Source organism: Tachypleus tridentatus, chromosome 9, assembly GCF_004210375.1.
Source record: "Tachypleus tridentatus isolate NWPU-2018 chromosome 9, ASM421037v1, whole genome shotgun sequence".
Lineage (NCBI taxonomy): Eukaryota > Metazoa > Arthropoda > Merostomata > Xiphosura > Limulidae > Tachypleus > Tachypleus tridentatus.
In genome coordinates this window covers 11,764,480-11,784,176 of record NC_134833.1, presented here as the reverse complement: position 1 = coordinate 11,784,176, position 19,697 = coordinate 11,764,480, and the positions used below count along the sequence as shown (strand labels likewise).

General features: G+C 35.7%; 1 protein-coding gene across 1 annotated transcript; it reads right to left on the bottom strand.

Annotated features, from left to right (window-relative positions):
- Positions 1 to 1,627: 1,627 nt before the first annotated feature.
- Positions 1,628 to 19,052, bottom strand: LOC143224759 (guanylate cyclase 32E-like). Its single transcript, XM_076453029.1, has 7 exons — positions 18,824 to 19,052; positions 17,418 to 17,558; positions 15,052 to 15,175; positions 14,364 to 14,607; positions 13,308 to 13,406; positions 8,071 to 8,162; positions 1,628 to 5,104 (listed from the first exon to the last, which is right to left on the bottom strand). The coding sequence occupies exons 1-7, from the start codon at positions 18,907 to 18,909 to the stop codon at positions 4,670 to 4,672; spliced, it is 1,221 nt and encodes a 406-aa protein (XP_076309144.1). The 5' UTR covers positions 18,910 to 19,052; the 3' UTR covers positions 1,628 to 4,669.
- Between the last annotated feature and the right edge of the window lie 645 nt (positions 19,053 to 19,697).

The window sequence follows — 19,697 nt, the reverse complement described above, 5'->3', positions numbered from 1 at the left end:
GTTTGTTATCCCATTGAAGAATTTCACATGGTTGGAAAGTTTAAAACATTCAAACACAAAGCTATAGAATGGACTATCACTACAGGTATGGTAAACATCCCGCTGAGCCACAGGAGGACAATGAAAGAGAGAAAGTAGAGCCACAGGAGGACACTGAAAGAGAGAGAGTAGAGCCACAGGAGGACACTGAGAGAGAGAGAGAGTAGAGCCACAGGAGGACAATGAAAAAGAGAGAGTAGAGCCACAGGAGGACACTGAAAGAGAGAGAGAGTAGAACCACAGGAGGACAAATGAAAGAGAGAGTGGAGCCACAGGAGGACACTGAAGAGAGAGAGAGAGCTCAGGAGGACACTGAGAGAGAGAGAGTAGAGGTTCAGGAGGACAATGAAAGAGAGAGTCCCTAGGAGGACACTGAAAGAGAAGAGTAGATATATAGGACATATCAGAGAGAATCAATCAGGATATATATATAGATAAGTCTCAGAGGAGGAATCAGGAGGACCTATATATATATATAGATCAAGGAGGATCAATGAAAGATATATATATATATGAGTATATCATGGTTCATCATATATAGGAACCGAGATATATACATGGGAGGACACTGAAAGAGAGAGAGAGGCTCAGGAGGACACACTGAGAGATATATAAAACCACAGAGGACACTGAAAGAGAGAGAGAGATCCACAGGAGGACACTGAGAGAGAGAGAGTAGAGCCACAGGAGGACACTAGAGAGAGAGAGAGAGTAGAGGAGGACAACACTGAAGAGAGATAGAGTAGAGCCCAGGAGGACACTGAGAGAGAGAGAGAGAGAGAGTAGAGCCACAGGAGGACACTGAAAGAGAGAGAGTAGAGCCACAGGAGGACACTGAGAGAGAGAGAGAGAGTAGAGCCACAGGAGGACAATGAAAGAGAGAGAGAATAACAGGTTTGGTATATTTGTATGTATCCTGTGTAATGAACGAACTTTCTCTAATAAATACAGTGGCCGCTAGACATTTTTCTTTCTACTTCTGTTCATTTTGTCAGTCCACCAAATATAATACTCTCTAGTAAATCCATAAAATAACCTGGATTTGTCTCTAGCTTTGACGACACTTGTTGCCTTGACACCGAGATGCTGTCGTACAGATCTTTTTAACATACTGAGGGAAACTGCCACACAGAAAACAGACATAATTAATTTACTGTATAGAAGCATATAGCGGAAAATCGATGGACATTACCACAAAAGTTCACGATCCACCACCTCGCGCTGAAAGCTTAAAATAAAGAATCCATAAATGTACCAGCCGCAGTGAAGGTATTTAAATGTGATAATTTTAAATACGGAATTTTTATTTATGACCACTCTATGTGTTACGATTCTGGCTTAATTAAGATTTCTTCACTAATTAAAAGTTTTTACAGTTGCATTATTAAAGAAAGTTACCTTGGGTGTCGTTAGCTGAAACACAAAATACGTGGCTGTGTTTTTACCATTACTTCGTACTGTGTGAAACAGTAAATACCAATTACTGGATTTTATAGATATAAAAAGCAACTGGCGACAGGCGGGATAATTATTCGCAAAGTGGTGAGCTCGGGTTTAATGGCACAAAGACAAACATTGCACACTAAAATATTAGATATTTTCTTGTATTTCTGGATCATCAAATTTTACACGTGAAGTAAAACAACAGTAACTTCGAAGAGAGAAACTGTATGATATGACATGTTAACTAAACGCAACAGTTTCGCATAGACTGTTTGAAATTTCAATATCTCAAAAATATTTCGCTTACACAAAGACATGTATATATACATACACACTTTTACTGAAAGAAGCACACCCTTACTTTTACACATCTGATTTTCGTAGCAACTATTAATTATTATATTAATTTTCATGGGGGTCATACCCCCCAAATCTCCTTACCTTGAGCTGCCCTTGGCTTTTTAGCAGCTCCTTGCACTTTCAATCTGTCGTTGTACAATCTGCATGTCTAAGAAATCATCTCCCACAAACATTTTTCAGCTCCTTCATACAATATTAATTTACCAATAACTAGTTCGTGATGGGCCTGAAGTCACTACTTTCTCTTCACTGAAGCACAGCTAATTTCTAATCATTTTAAAACGGGTAAAGATAAAACATTCCTCCTTATTAGAAAGTCAGTAATTTTGGTATACATAAATTGTTTTCATCACCACTTGGAAATCGGTAACGCAACATATGAAAAACAATGATTATAAGTTTTAGAGCGCAGACACACTTAACTATTTGGTGGATCCACAGCAGGGAATCGAACCCCAGACCTTCGAGGTCAGTGGATGTACCGCTGTCCCACCGTCGGGTTTTACTCTAACTTTTCTGATTGGTTGAAAGCCTGTTTGTTCACTATAATTGATTGGTTGAAAGCCTGTTTGTTCACTATAATTTGTGAACTTATGTCAAAAAACTGCTATATTCAATATAGGTCACAGAATTTATACGTTTCATAGAAATAACACTTCATAATGAATTATGTGCTGCAGTCTGGTTAATTATAGTTAGTTTGATTGTTTATCTTAGCAACGTTTACACAATACGTTTACCCGTTGCACATGTGTTGATAAAATCAATTTCTAGAAGTCCGTTACTATATGCACTGTATAACACAATGATTAAGATATGCTAGCGGTATTACTAAAATGGTATCTTACAAGTGTTCTTTATTATAAAAGAATCGTATATTTAAGCCTAAAAGAAGAGATTCATTACCTTACGGTAGCAACTGTTGAAATAAGGTAAATATTCATAGTGTACATTTACAATAGTAAATAACGGAGACTCGTAACGAAAACATGAAATATTTACATATGTAAACAATATCTATATAGCACAACTTTAGTGACGTTCGCTAAACAATTCGCGACATAGAGTCAGTTTCTGTAATCAGGTGTTTAAGCGTCATCACTTTGAACCTTAATTATTAGTCCAGCTGTTTCCAAGATATCTTCATCCAATAGCGATGTGTGCTAACAAGCAATTAGGGTTTGTGTAAAAGCCTCTTAAATGTAAATCGACAAGTTGTAAATAAATGTAATCGATATAATTACCATGTATTCACAACCTTGGTTACGCCATTAATGTAAGGGTACTTTATTTATTTGTTATATAACGTTTTAAATATCAGAGTCACTGGTGGCTAACATAAGTACTTAAAAAGTTAAGAGTTGTGTACGTATATACGTAAATAGTATATACCGTTTATCATTGTAATTTCTTCCTATACGCACGCACACACATATAACACACACACATATATATATATATATATACATTATATACATAAAGAAAACGTATGTCCAAAGACAATCCTTATACAAATTCAAGGCAAAAATAAATTACGATAAATTAAAGATGTAACAATTTCGTAATGAACGGCTGTTGTATGTTGTATTAATTCTATCAACTACTAAAGTTACTCTATTTTGACTATTACACACTTCACTAACTGGTCTGTAAATCATTTTGTTTTTGTTTCTCATATTGTACTTACAAATAGTTCATCATTCATTGTAATGGTTAAGTGGTTCATATATTTCTGTTACAAACCTAAGTAGGTGTTATTCATAGTTCGGAAAATATAGTTGCTTAAGTGGGTGTCATTCATAGATAGGACAATAGGGCAACCTAAATGGGTGTCATTCATAGCAAGGGAAATAGGTCAACAATAAGTGGATATTATTCAAAGTGAGGAAATAGGTGAATCTAAGTAGGTGTTATTCACAGAAAGGAAAATATGGTAATCTAGAGGGTGTTTTTCATAGAAAGGGAAACAGGATTACCTAGGTGGGTGCTAGTCATAGATAAAGAAATAGAGTAACCTAAGTGGGTGTTATTCATAGATAGGAAAATAGGGTAATCTAAGTGGGTGTTATTCTTAGAAAGGAAAATAGGGTAATCTAGAGGGCGTCATTCATAGAAAGGAAAATAGGGTAATCTAGCGGGTGTTTTTCATAGATAGGTAAATAGAGTAACCTAAGTGGGTGTTATTCATAGATAGGAAAATAGGGTAATCTAAGTGGGTGTTATTCATAGAAAGGAAAATAGGGTAATCTAGCGGGTGTTTTTCATAGATAGGTAAATAGAGTAACCTAAATGGGTGTTATTCATAGATAGGAAAATAGGGTAATCTAAGTGGGTGTTATTCATAGCTATGCAAATAGATTCGTACACTGTGTCCTACAGACAGGGAACTATTTTAGATTCGTACACTGTGTCCTACAGACAGGGAACTATTTTAGATTCGTACACTGTGTCCTACAGACAGGGAACTATTTTAGATTCGTACACTGTGTCCTACAGACAGGGAACTATTTTAGATTCGTACACTGTGTCCTACAGACAGGGAACTATTTCGTACACTGTGTCCTACAGACAGGGAACTATTTTGTACACTGTGTCCTACAGACAGGGAACTATTTTAGATTCGTACACTGTGTCCTACAGACAGGGAACTATTTTGGTCACAAACATATACATCTCGCTAACAACAAGTTCGAGGTCGTGTCTACAATCGACTCTCTTATAAACCCGAAAGCATCAAAACCAAAATCACACGTTTAACTTCCACTTCATTACTTGAGCAGAATATTGTAGCGGATGTGTTCAGCCTGAGTCTAGAACAAAACATAACTTATAATAAGTAATTGTGACAAGACGATTTGTCCCTTAATGATATTATGGGGGCAGACCTGTAGCCGTTGAACGAAGAGCGTCCGGTGTATCGCAGGTCTCTCAGTATGTTTTTTTTACATTCTTGAAACAAGGTCAAGCAACTACTATATTCGTGACTGACCACACTCCGTCCATCCTTCCCCTTTTCAACGTCTTCGTCAGACTCGTTGCTAAGCAACATTTTCACTTCCGGAGAATCCTGGGCCGAGTGAACAATAGATGTCGCTGCAGGTCTTACTGACGATATGAGGTCAGATTCGTCATCGTCGCCAGTAAAAGATGCATCTAAGTCTTCAAAACTGTTCAGAATTTCTTCGGATGTGACCTGACTTCGTCCAGATGTCAGTGACCCTTCTTTTTCAATAAGCCAGTAAGTCAACATTTCACCCTTGCCCTATATATAGAAAAGAAACACAGTATGGTCATCAGTGAACATGCGATTTGTTCGTTTTTTAACGAGGGAACTGAACAATTATTATGTTTTTTCTATCAAATTAGGATTAGTACGATGAAACATATATGCGTCTTGGTGCTTAAGTCCCCCAGTGAGACAGCGGTATGTCTTCAATGTTACAACGCTAAAATCCGACTTCGATTCCTCGTGGCGGAGGCCTAGCATGGCTTGCTGGTTAGGGCGCTAGACTCTTAATCTCAAAATCAGAGGCTCGAGTCTCCATCACGCCACACATTCTCGACCATTTAGTCGTGAGGGGAGTTATAAATGACAGTCAATCCCACTATTTTTTTGGTAAAAGTGTAGTCCAAGAATTGGCGGTGGGTGGTGATGACTAGCTACCTTCCTGTAGTCTTACACTGCTAAATTAAGGACGGTTAGCGCAGGTAGCCCTCATGTAGCTTTGCGTGAAATAAAAACAAACAAACAAATCCTCACGGTGGACACAGCAGATAACCCGACATGGCTTTGCTTTAAATTCAGAAGTATAAAGACTTGTAGATGATACAATTAGTTCAATCTATTTTTAATCGATTTATCACAAGCACACCTGAGTACATGTAGTATACATCTATCCAAAAATACCTTAAGTGTGAAGATTAGTTTCTTTTGAATTTCGCGCAAAGATACTCGAGGGCTATCTGAGCTAGCCGTCTCTAATTTAGCAGTGTAAGACTAAACGGAAGGCAGCTAGTCATCACAACCCACCGCCGACTCTTGGGCTACTCTTTTACCAACGGGTAGTGGGACTGACCGTCACGTTATAACGCCCCCACGGCTAAAAGGGCGAGCATGTTTGGTGCGACGGGGATTCGAACCTGCGACCGTCGGATTACGAGTCGAATGCTTTAACCCATCTGGTCATGCTGGGCCAAGTGTAAGGAGTAGATACATGTCAAAATAGGACAAAGAAATCAAAACTGGTTGGTGTCCAAACTGGTAGCTACAATCACAATAATTATAGACCACATATTCATTCATTGATTAGCCAGGCCGTTCAACAGAGACATGATGGTAGGTAGTGTCTCTGTACTTTCGGCCCCGTCGCGCTGAACATGCTCGCCCTTTCAGCCATGGGGGCGTTATAATGTGACGGTCAATCCCACTATTCGTTGGTAAAAGAGTAGCCCAAGAGTTGGCGGTGGGTGGTGATGACTAGCTGCCTTCCCTCTAGTCTTACACTTCTAAATTAGGGACGGCTAGCACAGATAGCTCTCGAGTAGCTTTGTGCGAAATTAAAAAAAAACAAAAAAAGCCAAACCTGTACTTTCGGTGCGCAGGAGAAAAACAAATGGGGAAGATTTTATATCTCGTGTATGTCTAAATGGATTGCTTCCAGATTTGGTATGTGACGTGACAGTCCAGTTGATAATATCCTCTGATAGCTTGGATAACCACAGTCCGAGATATAGGAGGAAGAAAACTATTATTTCTATTAATAACACACAGTGTCCTGCAGGTTATTATGGCCACACCACACAGTACTGTATCTCCATATTTACCAAAGTTTAGATTAAGTAACTGCAAAACGTACAGTATCAGCACCTGTATAGCTTTTATACTGATTCAGATATATATATATATAAATATTAACTCTTCCGTAAAATACATAAGAATTGACAGGTGGTTGAGGCACTCGACTCGTAATCAGGGGGTCGCGGGTTCAAATCACCGTCACACCAACCTTGTTCGCCCTCTCAGCTGTGGGGGCGTTATGATGCACAATCAATCCCACTATTCATTGGTAAAAGAGCAGCCTAGGAGTTGGCGGTGGGTGGTGATAACTAGCTACCTGTCCTCTAGTCTTACACTGCTAAGCTAGGGATGGCTAACGCAGATAGCCCTCGTGTAGCTTCGCGCGAAATTAAAAAAAAACAACAAAAACCTATAAGACACGCTTAACATTGAAACATTCCTGTTGAACCAATAAGTTATGAAACAAAATAATGTTAATGCATTTATTTTCAGAGCAAATTGGGGAAATACGTGGTCAATAGCATAACATTTACTTTTTATGTAAACGTTTCTGTATTTTTAATCATTTTTTAAAGATATTTTACTAAAACATCACATATATATAAGTCACAATTACCACAATACTTATTTGAGGATTTCCAGTATACACGTTTAGTAAACAGGAGTTTAAGAAACCGCCAACTGTTTCAAATGACTGAGCGTAATGACTGTAGACAGATCGTTATTGTGAACAATCGCATTGGTGTTTCTATGCCGCTTAGAAAACGAGAAATACCCATCTACGCGAGCGCTGATTGGTTGATAAGCACTGATGACGTAACTATGGATTCCCCCACGTACCCAGTATGGAGAAGCACCGCACTCAAACTGTTGGTAGACGTTGGAGATACAAATATTTTTTTATTATTTCAAGCACAAACATGATTATCACAAGTAGCCATTTGGACTCTGTCTTTTATTTATTATCAAAATTTATTTGTATCTCACTAGAAATTTTCTTTTCACCCATTTCAAGCCCTGGGGAACAATTTATCACTTTATTGTATAGGCCTATATAATATATAATAATTTGGGAGTTGCAACAAGTTGTAATATTTGTCTGTATGAGCGTATAGTCGCAATGTATACACCAAAATCGTAATGATTACACTTAAATCGTAATGGTTGGCATTTCTGATGTTTCTTTCCACGTGTGGTGAACTTATTGGTAGTTAAAGAAGTTTGACAGAAGGGTAGTTTATGTGGATAATTAATTAATGGGAACAGTAACACCAGAGAGATAATTGAGGTTAACTGTCAACGTCTCAACTTACGCCATTTGAAAATAATAATAAAGTCCAAACACCCAGTTCCTTGTAAACCTTCATCAAACACGACATACTCCAAACACACAGCTCTTTGTAAACCTTCGTCAAACACGATATACTCACTTTTACTGTCGTTAAGCCTCGTTCTTCGCACGTGTAACCTCCTATGTTATCAAGTATTTCCTTTGTTGCTTCGCTCACGTGAATCTTTAATGCTGCCGAATGAAAGAAAATCAACATTAATTAACATCTACATTAATTTGTTTACCATGAATAACATGACAATAAAGACGTGTTAATATCTAGTTCTTAAAGGAAAATATTGACAACCCCTGGCTATAGATTTTTCTAGACCAATCGCGACGTGGCCGTCTTATCGATCGTACTAGAATCCAAACATAATAGTGACAAATATTCATTCTGTAAGCGAAATAATAATTTGATCCAAGTAAGTGTTTGTTTACACTTCCTGATTTGTAAAAAATCCGTACGTGATAGAAAAAAAATGTTTTAAAAATCCGCGTATCTGAATTACGTAAAATCCGTTATTAAAAGCCAAACCAAGTTTTATGAAGTTTAAATTCGCAGGCCTGTGTTATTTGTTTCTTATTAGTGGTCACTGGTTTATAGTGGTCACGTATCTCCACTGAAAAATGAGGAAAAGTAGTGAACTTGGTGTAAATATACGTGAAGACTAAACCGTTTTAAATAGCTACAAATAATACCATAATAGGTCTTAGTGGCTGTTGATGTTGTTTTTTAAAGGGCTGTGACCTCCGCGAAGAATCGAATCTCGGATTTTAACGTTGTAATTCCATAAATTTGCCGCTGTTACTCAATTCGTAGTGTGAAGGTCTTGGGTTCGAATGTCTTCGCCGAACATCCTCGCCCTTTCAGCCGTGGGGGCTTTATAATGTAATAATCAATCACATTGTTTGTTGAGAAAATAGTAGTCCAAGACTTGGGATGAGTGACGTTGACTAAGTACCCTTCAGCTAGTTTATCACTTCAAAATTAGAAATGGCTCGTGCAGGTTCGCGGGAAAATCAACAAAGAATATTCCCACATGCGCGTGCTAGAGTGAAACAGACAAGAATCCTCAGTGATGTCGAGAAACCCACTTGTTGAGAAATTTATATGCAAAAACGGCTCGTTTGGGTTGAGAAAATATTTTATATAGAAGAGCGAACAACGTTTCGACCTTCTTCGGTCATCGTCAGGTTCACAAAGAAAGAGGTAACTGACCGGAAGCTGACCACATGTTTGAAAGGGGTTGTGTAACTGTGTGTCGAAATGTAGAGGGCGGTATTAGATGTTTGAATATATAAAATTTATATAAGAAACAGTCACACACACACACACTTATATCAATATTCTTGGTGGGCCCAACACAGATAGCCCATTGTGTAGCTTTGTGCATTTTTACAAACAAACACGTCTTTTTTACCGTCGTTATGGAAACTGATTTTATTTGAAGCATTTTTGTTCTTGAATTAGTTTTTGGTTTTCTGTACAAAAATATAAATATATTTTAGACTTTATTTTTATGGAAGAAACTAACCATTGAATACATAGATTGAGTATCAGGTCATCTCATAAGTAATGTATGAAAATTTAATACAGAAAGTGCATCATCATTTCTGTTTCTGTAGAAGGCTTTAATGACTAAAACATGTAGTAGGACGTGTATAAAAATGTTGGGACAAATAAAATAAACTAACCTAACTACACTTTTATAAATCATTAATCAACTAAACCCTAACGAAGATGGATGTGTCTGAGAAGCACATTAGGCATATAATGTTTTATGAGTTTACAAAAGGCAATAGTGTAGCAGAAACTACACGGAACATTCAAGGTGTTTATGGTGCGGAGTCTCTCAATGAAAGAAAGTGTCGAAGGTGGTTTCAGAAGTTCATATCAGGTGACTACAGGTTAAGTTCAGGTCGTCCTGTTGAGTCTAATGATGACTTGCTGCTGGCTGCACTTGATGAAGATTGTGCTGTAACAGTTGAAGAACTAGTATAGAAACTTAATTCAACCCATTCAACAGTTCACTGTCATCTGCAACAGCTTGGATACGTGTCAAAACTTGGGAAATGGGTTCCCCATGATTTGACAGAAGCCAACCTTAGATCAAGAGTGGACATTTGCACTTCTCTGCACTCTAGTAAACGTAATTCATCTTTTTTGGACAAGTTAGTGACTGAAGATGAAAAACGGATATTTTATAAAAATGTTAAGCGTCGCAGACAATGGCTCAGTGCAGGTAAACTGGTTAAAGCACAGCCCAAAATGGACCTCCACCCTAGGAAAGCCTTGTTAAGTGTTTGGTGGGATATTGTTGGCGTGATCCACTTTGAGTTGCTGCCACTCAATGTAACGATTACATCAGACTTCTATTGTCAACAGTTAGAGCACTTGAATGTTTCACTGAAAGAAAAGAGGCCTGATTTGACCAGTCGTAAAGGTGTCGTGTTACACCAGGATAATGTACGACCCCATACAGCATGTTGTGTTACACCTGGATAATGTACGGCACCATACAGCATGTTGTGTTACACCAGGATAATGTACGGCACCATACAGCATGTTATGTTGCACCAGGATAATGTACGGCACCATACAGCATGTTATGTTACACCAGGATAATGTACGGCACCATACAGCATGTTATGTTACACCAGGATAATGTACGGCACCATACAGCATGTTATGTTACACCAGGATAATGTACGGCAACATACAGCATGTTATGTTACACCAGGATAATGTACGGCCCCATACAGCAAAGATCACATCTGTAAAGATTGAAGATCTAGACTGGTAAAACTTACACATCTTCCTTATTCTCCAGACCTTGCCCCATCTGATTATCATCTGTTCCTAAGTTTGCAGAACTATCTTGATGGAAAAGAGCTTGGAACACGTGAAGATGTCAAAACTACCATCTCTACGTTCTTTTCCTCTAAACCCCAATAATTTTATAGAAGTGACATTCAGAAGCTTGTGAATCATTAGCAGGAAGTAATTAATAATTATGGAACATACATTATTGATTAAATAACATTAAAAGCGTTTGAAATCATTTCTCTTTCTCTGAATCTAAAATTGGACATAACATAAGGTACTCTCAAGACTCCTGATGTGAGTATCAAAATTTTAATTAGAATAAAATACAGAACAACGTTTCTGCCTTCTTAGGTCATCTTCACGTTAACAAAGAGCTTGCAACAAACTGTTCTACATTTTATTTTAATTAGAGTTTTAACACCCATAGCACTCGTCTTGAGAATACATTTTTACTTCAAGTTGGTTTCTATTCATCATGGGCCCGGCATGGTTAGGTGGGTTAAGGCATTCGACTAATACTCTAAAGGTCGAAGGTTCGAATCCCCGTCGCACCAAACATGCTCGCCATTTCAGCCGTGTGGGCGTTATAATGTGACGATAAATCCACTATTCGTTGGTAAAGGAGAAGCCCAAGAGTTGGCGGTGGGTGTTGATGACTAGCTGCCTTCCTTCTAGCCTTACACTGATAAATTAGGGACGGTTAGCACAGATAGCCCTCGTGTAGACTTTGCGCGAAATTAAAAAAACAAACAAAACAAACAATTCATCATGAAAGTCACTTCTCGTTAATACTTTTAACTCACGCAAATAAAAGTTATATACCCTTCACCATGACCCATTAGCTTATGGTAAAATACAAAAATACCCTTCACCATGACCCATTAGCTTATGGTAAAATACAAAAATACCCTTCACCATGACCCATTAGCTTATGGTAAAATACAAATGGAAATATATACATTAAATTTAGAGCACAGTTAAATGAATTGTAACACAAAATAAATGGAACTGAGTTAACATAAGTCCGAAGTCGGTAGCTAATATCCTAACGTGGAAACTAATGTCATGAGTCTGAAGTTGGTAGCTTATATTCTAACGTTGAAATGAATGTCATAGTGTGAAGTCGGCAGTTAATATCCTAACGTGGAAACTAATGTCATAATTGTGAAATCGGTAGCTAATATCCTAACGTTGAAATGAATGTCATAAGTGTGAAGACGGCAGTTAATATCCTAACGTTGAAATGAATGTCATAAGTGTGAAGTCGGTAGCTAATATCCTAACGTTAAAATGAATGTCATAAGTGGGAAGTCGGTAGCTAATATCCTAACGTTTAAATGAATGTCATAAGTCTGAAGTTGGTAGCTAATATCCTAACGTTTAAATGAATGTCATAAGTCTGAAGTTGGTAGCTAATATCCTAACGTTGAAATGAATGTCATAAGTGGGAAGTCGGTAGCTAATATCCTAACGTTGAAATTAATATCATAAGTCTGAAGTTGGTAGCTAATATCCTAACGTTGAAATGAATGTCATAAGTGGGAAGTCGGTAGCTAATATCCTAACGTTGAAATTAATGTAATAAGTTAGAAGTTGGTAGCTAATATCCTAACGTTGAAATTAATGTCATAAGTCTGAAGTTGGTAGCTAATATCCTAACGTTGAAATGAATGTCATAAGTGGGAAGTCGGTAGCTAATATCCTAACGTTGAAATTAATATCATAAGTCTGAAGTTGGTAGCTAATATCCTAACGTTGAAATGAATGTCATAAGTCTGAAGTTGGTAGCTAATATCCTAACACTGAAATTAATGTCTTTCTTGGCTGTACATCTTTGAGTTTTTTTGTTTTTATTTCAAGTACAAACTTCTAGCTACAGTTCCATCACCCCTTGACCTACTTAATACTTAATTATAATTCTGGACTCTCATACATTAATTATATTTAATTCTGCCTAAAAAAATTAATTTGAGGGTAGGCTGGTAGAGATTCTAATGAGTAACAAAGTTAAATCCGGTATACCCGTGTCCCACGCTTGGTATTACTGATACACAAAAATATATCTGATCAAAATGAAACAAAGGCCTCATAGATTAACTTTAATCCTGCCTAAAATAATTTCATGTGCCGCGATCACTGAGGATTCCCTGTTGTTTTTATTTCTGAGAGTCTATTGTTTTATTCCACTATAGAAATAACCACATCACTTTTACAGTGCCTGAAACTGAACTTAACATGTTAATAACACACCCAACGCTGTTAAGTATAAGTCATAAATAAAGAAATATTCTACGTAAAGCAACCTTTAACGTAGTAAAATATAAGTTGTCGTTTTTAAACTCTTTTACAGGTGAATTTGATGAATTAAAACTTTAATTGCATACTGAAGAGACTGGTGATTTTTCTTCGTAAATTTAAATAACAATATATTCTCAGTGTATACGAATAAACCATACATGTTTAACTGATGCGAAGACAGAACGAGTTGAAAGTACACTGCTAGTTACCTTCTCCAGTCGATTCCATCCTGGACGCTGTGTTGACTGTGTCTCCAAACAAACAGTATCTGGGCATCTTTAGTCCTACCACTCCTGCTACACAAGGACCTAGAGAATTAATTATACGTTACCAGCTGTACCACTATACTAATATTATTATTCTATCATTTTCCTAACACTTAGCTCTCGACTACGTTTATAAGAAAACAGTTAACTCCCAAACAGAGATGGCCTGACAAGACCCGGTTATTAGGGGGCGCTCGATTCGCAATTCGTGACAAGCTCGAGTTCTTGTCACAGACCATGATCACCCTTTCAGCGGTAGGGGTGTTATAATTTTGTAGCCAATCTTACTATGGTAAAAAAACGATAAGCCAAGAGTTGGCGGTTGGTGATGTTGACTAGTTGTCTTCCCTCTAGTCTATCAGAGCTAAATTAGGGATGGTCAGCGCAAACAACCTTGGAAATTTGCGCCTAATTCGAAAGAAACCAAACCCGTCCCTATAATAATACGTTAAACAACGAACACTAATTGGAGTGTATTCTTATATTAACGTTTAAAAGCATGGCTTCACTGTGTATCTTGTTCGAACAGAGACAACAGGTTACAACACGCGGAATTTCAGTGTCCGAGTTCGTATCAGCAACAGTACCGTTATATTTTATAGAATTAGTCCTACAGGTGTCGCAAATTATAATATTTGTTTGTTTATGTACAAAACTACATAAAAGAGCTATTTGTGCTCTGCCCACCACGGGTATCGAAACCCGCTTCTAGCAGTATAAATACGCAGACATACCACGAGGAGGCGCTAATTCTTATAACTTCCACTCATTCACCTAACAGTAGTATTAAAGCTTATATATACACATAAACACATATTTGTTGTAGTGAGTGTTAAAAGGATGTTTTGAAAATACTCAGTTTTATTAGTGGACTCAGCTATCCCAGTGGTGATACCAGAAGGTCAAAGGTAAAGGTTTGCGACACCATTATGGCCACAGCACAGATAGTCTATTTTGTAAGCTCTGTGTTTATTTACAACAATTTTAAGTATAACTTACCGGAGTGAATACCAATCCTCAGCTTTAACTGGTCCTCTTTCCTGTGTCTTATTTCAAAGTTCTGAATTGCCCCTAAAAGATGGAGGGCCATGGAAGCTATCTCGCCAGCATGTTTATCTCCATTTCTTAAGGGTAGACCACTTACGACCATGTAGGCATCGCCGATTGTTTCCACCTTGTATACGTCGTAGTTGCCGATGATAGAGTCGAAACACGTGTAAAGGTCATTTAGGAGGTCAACCACCTGTAACATCACAGTACAGAGCCATTCTAACATCAAATTATTTTATCAATAACACACTTTCAAACATAATTCAACTTACAGAATAAAACCCACAGAACAGTTAATGACCTGAGATATCTCTGTTTCGTTCGTCACCACGTGAATCACCCACTTGTACAGCGACAAGGCTACTGATTTCCAACGCTAAAATAATAGGTTCGATTCCCTTCCATGAACTCAGCAGATAGCCCCATGTGGCTTTACTATCAGAAAAACACACACCACGACGAAGTATTCTTATTATGATAAAAATAATAGCCTCGTTAATAAAAGCCTATTGCACAATAAAATATTCTGCGTTCTGCGTAAAATAATTGAGTGCTTCTTTCATCACGAGATGGCAATAATCCCATTATTACAAATAATGTTTCAATAAATGATTTTAGTTGCGTGTATAAATCTCACCTGAAGAGGGGTACTGAGAGCAGAAAGAACAGTGAAGCCAACGATGTCGCTGAAATAGATTGTGACGCAGTCAAAACTCTCTGCTTCCACTTGTTCTCCACGTTTTAGTTGTTCTGCTACTGGTCTGTAATAATACTTTATACTTAAGTTGTTCTGCTACTTGTCTGTAATAACACTTTTATACTTAAGTTGTTCTGCTACTTGTCTGTAATAACACTTTTATACTTAAGTTGTTCTGCTACTTGTCTGTAATAACACTTTATACTTAAGTTGTTCTGCTACTTGTCTGTAATAACACTTTATACTTAAGTTGTTCTGCTACTTGTCTGTAATAACACTTTTATACTTAAGTTGTTCTGCTACTTGTCTGTAATAACAGTTTTATACTTAAGTTGTTCTGCTACTTGTCTGTAATAACAGTTTTATACTTAAGTTGTTCTGCTACTTGTCTGTAATAACAGTTTTATACTTAAGTTGTTCTGCTACTTACCTGTAATAACACTTTTATACTTAAGTTGTTCTGCTACTTGTCTGTAATAACAGTTTTATACTTAAGTTGTTCTGCTACTTGTCTGTAATAACACTTTTATACTTAAGTTGTTCTGCTACTTGTCTGTAATAACAGTTTTAAACTTAAGTTGTTCTGCTACTGGTCTGTAATAATACTTTATACTTAAGTTGTTCTACTACTGGTCTGTAATAATACTTTATACTTAAGTTGTTCTACTACTGGTCTGTAATAATACTTTATACTTAAGTTGTTCTGCTACTTGTCTGTAATAATACTTTATACTTAAGTTGTTCTGCTACTGGTCTGTAATAATACTTTATACTTAAGTTGTTCTGCTACTTGTCTGTAATAACAGTTTTATACTTAAGTTGTTCTACTACTGGTCTGTAATAATACTTTATACTTAAGTTGTTCTGCTACTTGTCTGTAATAACACTTTTATACTTAAGTTGTTCTGCTACTTGTCTGTAATAACACTTTATACTTAAGTTGTTCTGCTACTTGTCTGTAATAATACTTTATACTTAAGTTGTTCTGCTACTGGTCTGTAATAACAGTTTTATACTTAAGTTGTTCTGCTACTTGTCTGTAATAACACTTTTATACTTAAGTTGTTCTGCTACTTGTCTGTATTTACAGTTTTTAAAACAATTTTAAAAACAATTAAAATTCTGTATTCGAAACATTTCAGTGGCGCCACTGAGCTATATATTTTTGTACTTGCCATTTCATTTAAACATTTGTATACAAATACTTTTATAGACGTCTTATTGTTGCTGTTAATATACTGTTTTTAATTTGGTTTCACAAACCTTCACATATTTATAAAAGTAGTGAACATGTTACAATCTCAATAAGTTGCAATAAAAAGAGAATTAATTAATTATTTTAAAAATAAAATTTCGAAAATACAAATATTAAACTGACGCTGAGCGGACCGAACGACACTTCTATAACTTTCTTCTCCTTAGGTTTAGGTAATTAATGTTTATCCATAACGTCCTAATCATAAAATAAGGAAACTTCGTGGAATAAATAACGTTATGAAGCTATGATTTTATTAAACTAAATACACGTTAAGGTGGAACTATAGTCACTTGCACAAAGTTTCAAATTTTGTTAGCTCATATAATCAAGTAATAATAAGTTTGTAGGTTTAACATGTTTAATGGTACAAACTGAATGCCCGTCCCATGATGAGAAATTATGATTTTTTGTTTCAAAATAATACCTAAATAAATATTTTGTGAATATCTTTTTTTAATAACCTAATAACAGTATAGGTATAAAGAATGGCGGTCTTATTTCTATTATTTTACGAGAACAATCTTCTTTATGTATATAGTCGATTTCCTGTGGCACAAATACATTAGATCCGCGTATGACTTATTCATGACGTCATACCTTCACCATGAGAATGGGTAAAAATAAAGTGTTCAGTGACGGAAAACGGAAACAAAACGGGAAAAATCGTGACCCTATCGTAATTCTATATCTAAACAGGATATAAATTTCGCGAAGTTGGAGATTGCACATCGCTTAATAAAACATTTTTTCTAGTATCATATAAGCAAGAGTTCTGTTACAGTGTGATACAAATAAAGGGAAGTACAAGCTTTACGTTTCGTTGTTTGAAGAGGTTCAACTTTGTAACTTAGAATGAAAACTTACTTTGGTGACATAAGATTAAAGAAACACATGCTTTACGTTTTGTAGTTTACAGTTAAAACGTACTTTGGTAAAATAATGATAAACTATCACAGGTTTTACATTTTATAGTTTGCACTTAAAACTTAATTTGGTAATGTTAAACTATCACAGGTTTTATATTTTATAGTTTGAAGTTAAAACTTACTTTGGTAACATACGGACGAGTAAGTTTTCAGTTTTTTTCTTCTCTTCCATTAACTGATAAGTCCTTTCCTGGACTAAACCTTCTAAATTGTAGGCGTATTTCTCCATCATTGCCATCATGTTATCAAAAATATTATTTTTCCTAAGGATATAAATACAAAACCATAACTTAAAGAAAAAGTTGTGTTGCTAAATTCGATACATAGTGATATTGTTCTTTTTGTTAAATATATATGTAGAAAGAGAGAAATGAACATCATCTAAACTGTTTAATGTTTTATTAACATCGAGGTTGTGTCACTGCGAATCTCAAACTCAAGAAAAGCGAAACTGAAAGTAACACAAACAATTTAAACTACAAAAATCACAAAGTATTTGAACTACGAGTATCACAAGGAGTTTAAATTACAAGTACCATAAACAGTTTAAATTAGAAGTCAAAGAGATTAAACTACAAGTAACATAAAGTGTTTAAACTACAAGTACCATAAAGAGATTAAATTACAAGTAACATAAAGAGTTTAAATTACAAATAACGTAAAGTGAAAAATTACAAGTACCATAAAGATTTTAAATTACATAACATAAACAGTTTAAACTACAAGTAACATAAAGAGATTAAATTACAAGTAACACAAAGAGTTTAAATTACAAATAACATAAACAGTTTAAACTACAAGTAACATAAAGAGATTAAATTACAAGTAACACAAAGAGTTTAAATTACAAATAACGTAAACAGTTTAAACTACAAGTAACATAAAGAGAGTAAATTACAAGTAACACAAAGAGTTTAAATTGCAAATAACATAACCAGTTTAAACTACAAGTAACATAAAGAGATTAAACTACAAGTAACACAAAGAGATAAACTACAAGTAACATAGAGTCTAAATTACGAGTAACACAAATAGTTTTAACAGCTGTAAGTAGCACAGATAGTTTAAACTACAAGTAACATTAAGAGTTAAACTACAAATAACGTAAAGAGAATGAATTTCAAGTAACATGAAGAGTTTAAAGATAACCTGGGAAAGTCGAAACGTTCTTCTCTGCTTTAATAATAAGTATTATTAATACCCATACTATGCGTTTTGACATACAATTTGGAAACTTTATTATAACTTTATAGGGTATGATTATACTCTCAACTTAACGTAACTAAAAACTAGTTTTGTAATTTTTTTTTACGTGGCGTGTGTTTATTTGTATATCACAACATCAAGTACTGTTTGCTTGTAAGTTAAGCCTATGGATTTGCAATTATACCTTAACTTGTATATTTCGTAATCACTACAAAGAAGGAAGCTTTTTGTTAGAAATCATAATCTGAGGTGAGTTTGATTTAACTGAAAGTTAGGTCAACTCCAAAGCATTATCTACATGACCACATTAAACATGACTTACAAACCAGCCTGCATATCTCTTAGTTTGTGGTTGATTAAGCGAAAGTCTGGTCTGGTTTCTGGGTTTTCATCCCAACATTCTTCCATACAGCGTATGACGTAATCTGGACAGTCCTGAAGTTCGTTCACTGGAGGCCTGAAGACCTTGTTGTAACTTTGGGAGTTTGTAACTCGCTCGATGATAACTAGAAATATAATCCAAAACAGGATCTCGTGGGATTCAATGAAGGTAAAGAAGAAATGTGTTTACAAGGAGAAATGACATCATTTACATACGAGTTTCTCTACATCACGAATTGTTTACGTTAGAGATGAACAAATATAACTTTGTACAAACACGAACTACATTATCAAAGTTTACATATCGTTAAACTTTAAGACGTGATCAAGAAAACGTTTTAACACAAAAAATATATCTTTTCACTTATGTAAAAGTAGCATCAAATTTTATCACAAATGACAGAAACTACTGGAAATTAAAACTGTTTTTTAAACAACTGTTAACAGAGAAAAAAAATTAATAACTGGAAATATAAAAATTTTATTTTTCTATAGCTTACTATACGTTACTCCTGAATAAATAACTAAACAAACATGCTACATATTGGTGTCTTTGAAACATACGATGACCATCTAATTGTATATATACTTGTACTTTTTCCGAAGAAAACTAATCCTCTTTCCTACAGATGATTGACATCTTCAGTCTATTTTAACAGAGAATGTTTTCTCTTCCTACAGATGATTGACATCTTCAGTCTATTTTAACAGAGAATGTTTTCTCTTCCTACAGATGATTGATATCTTCAGTCTATTTTAGCAGAGAATGTTTTCTCTTCCTACAGATGATTGACATCTTCAGTCTATTTAAGCAG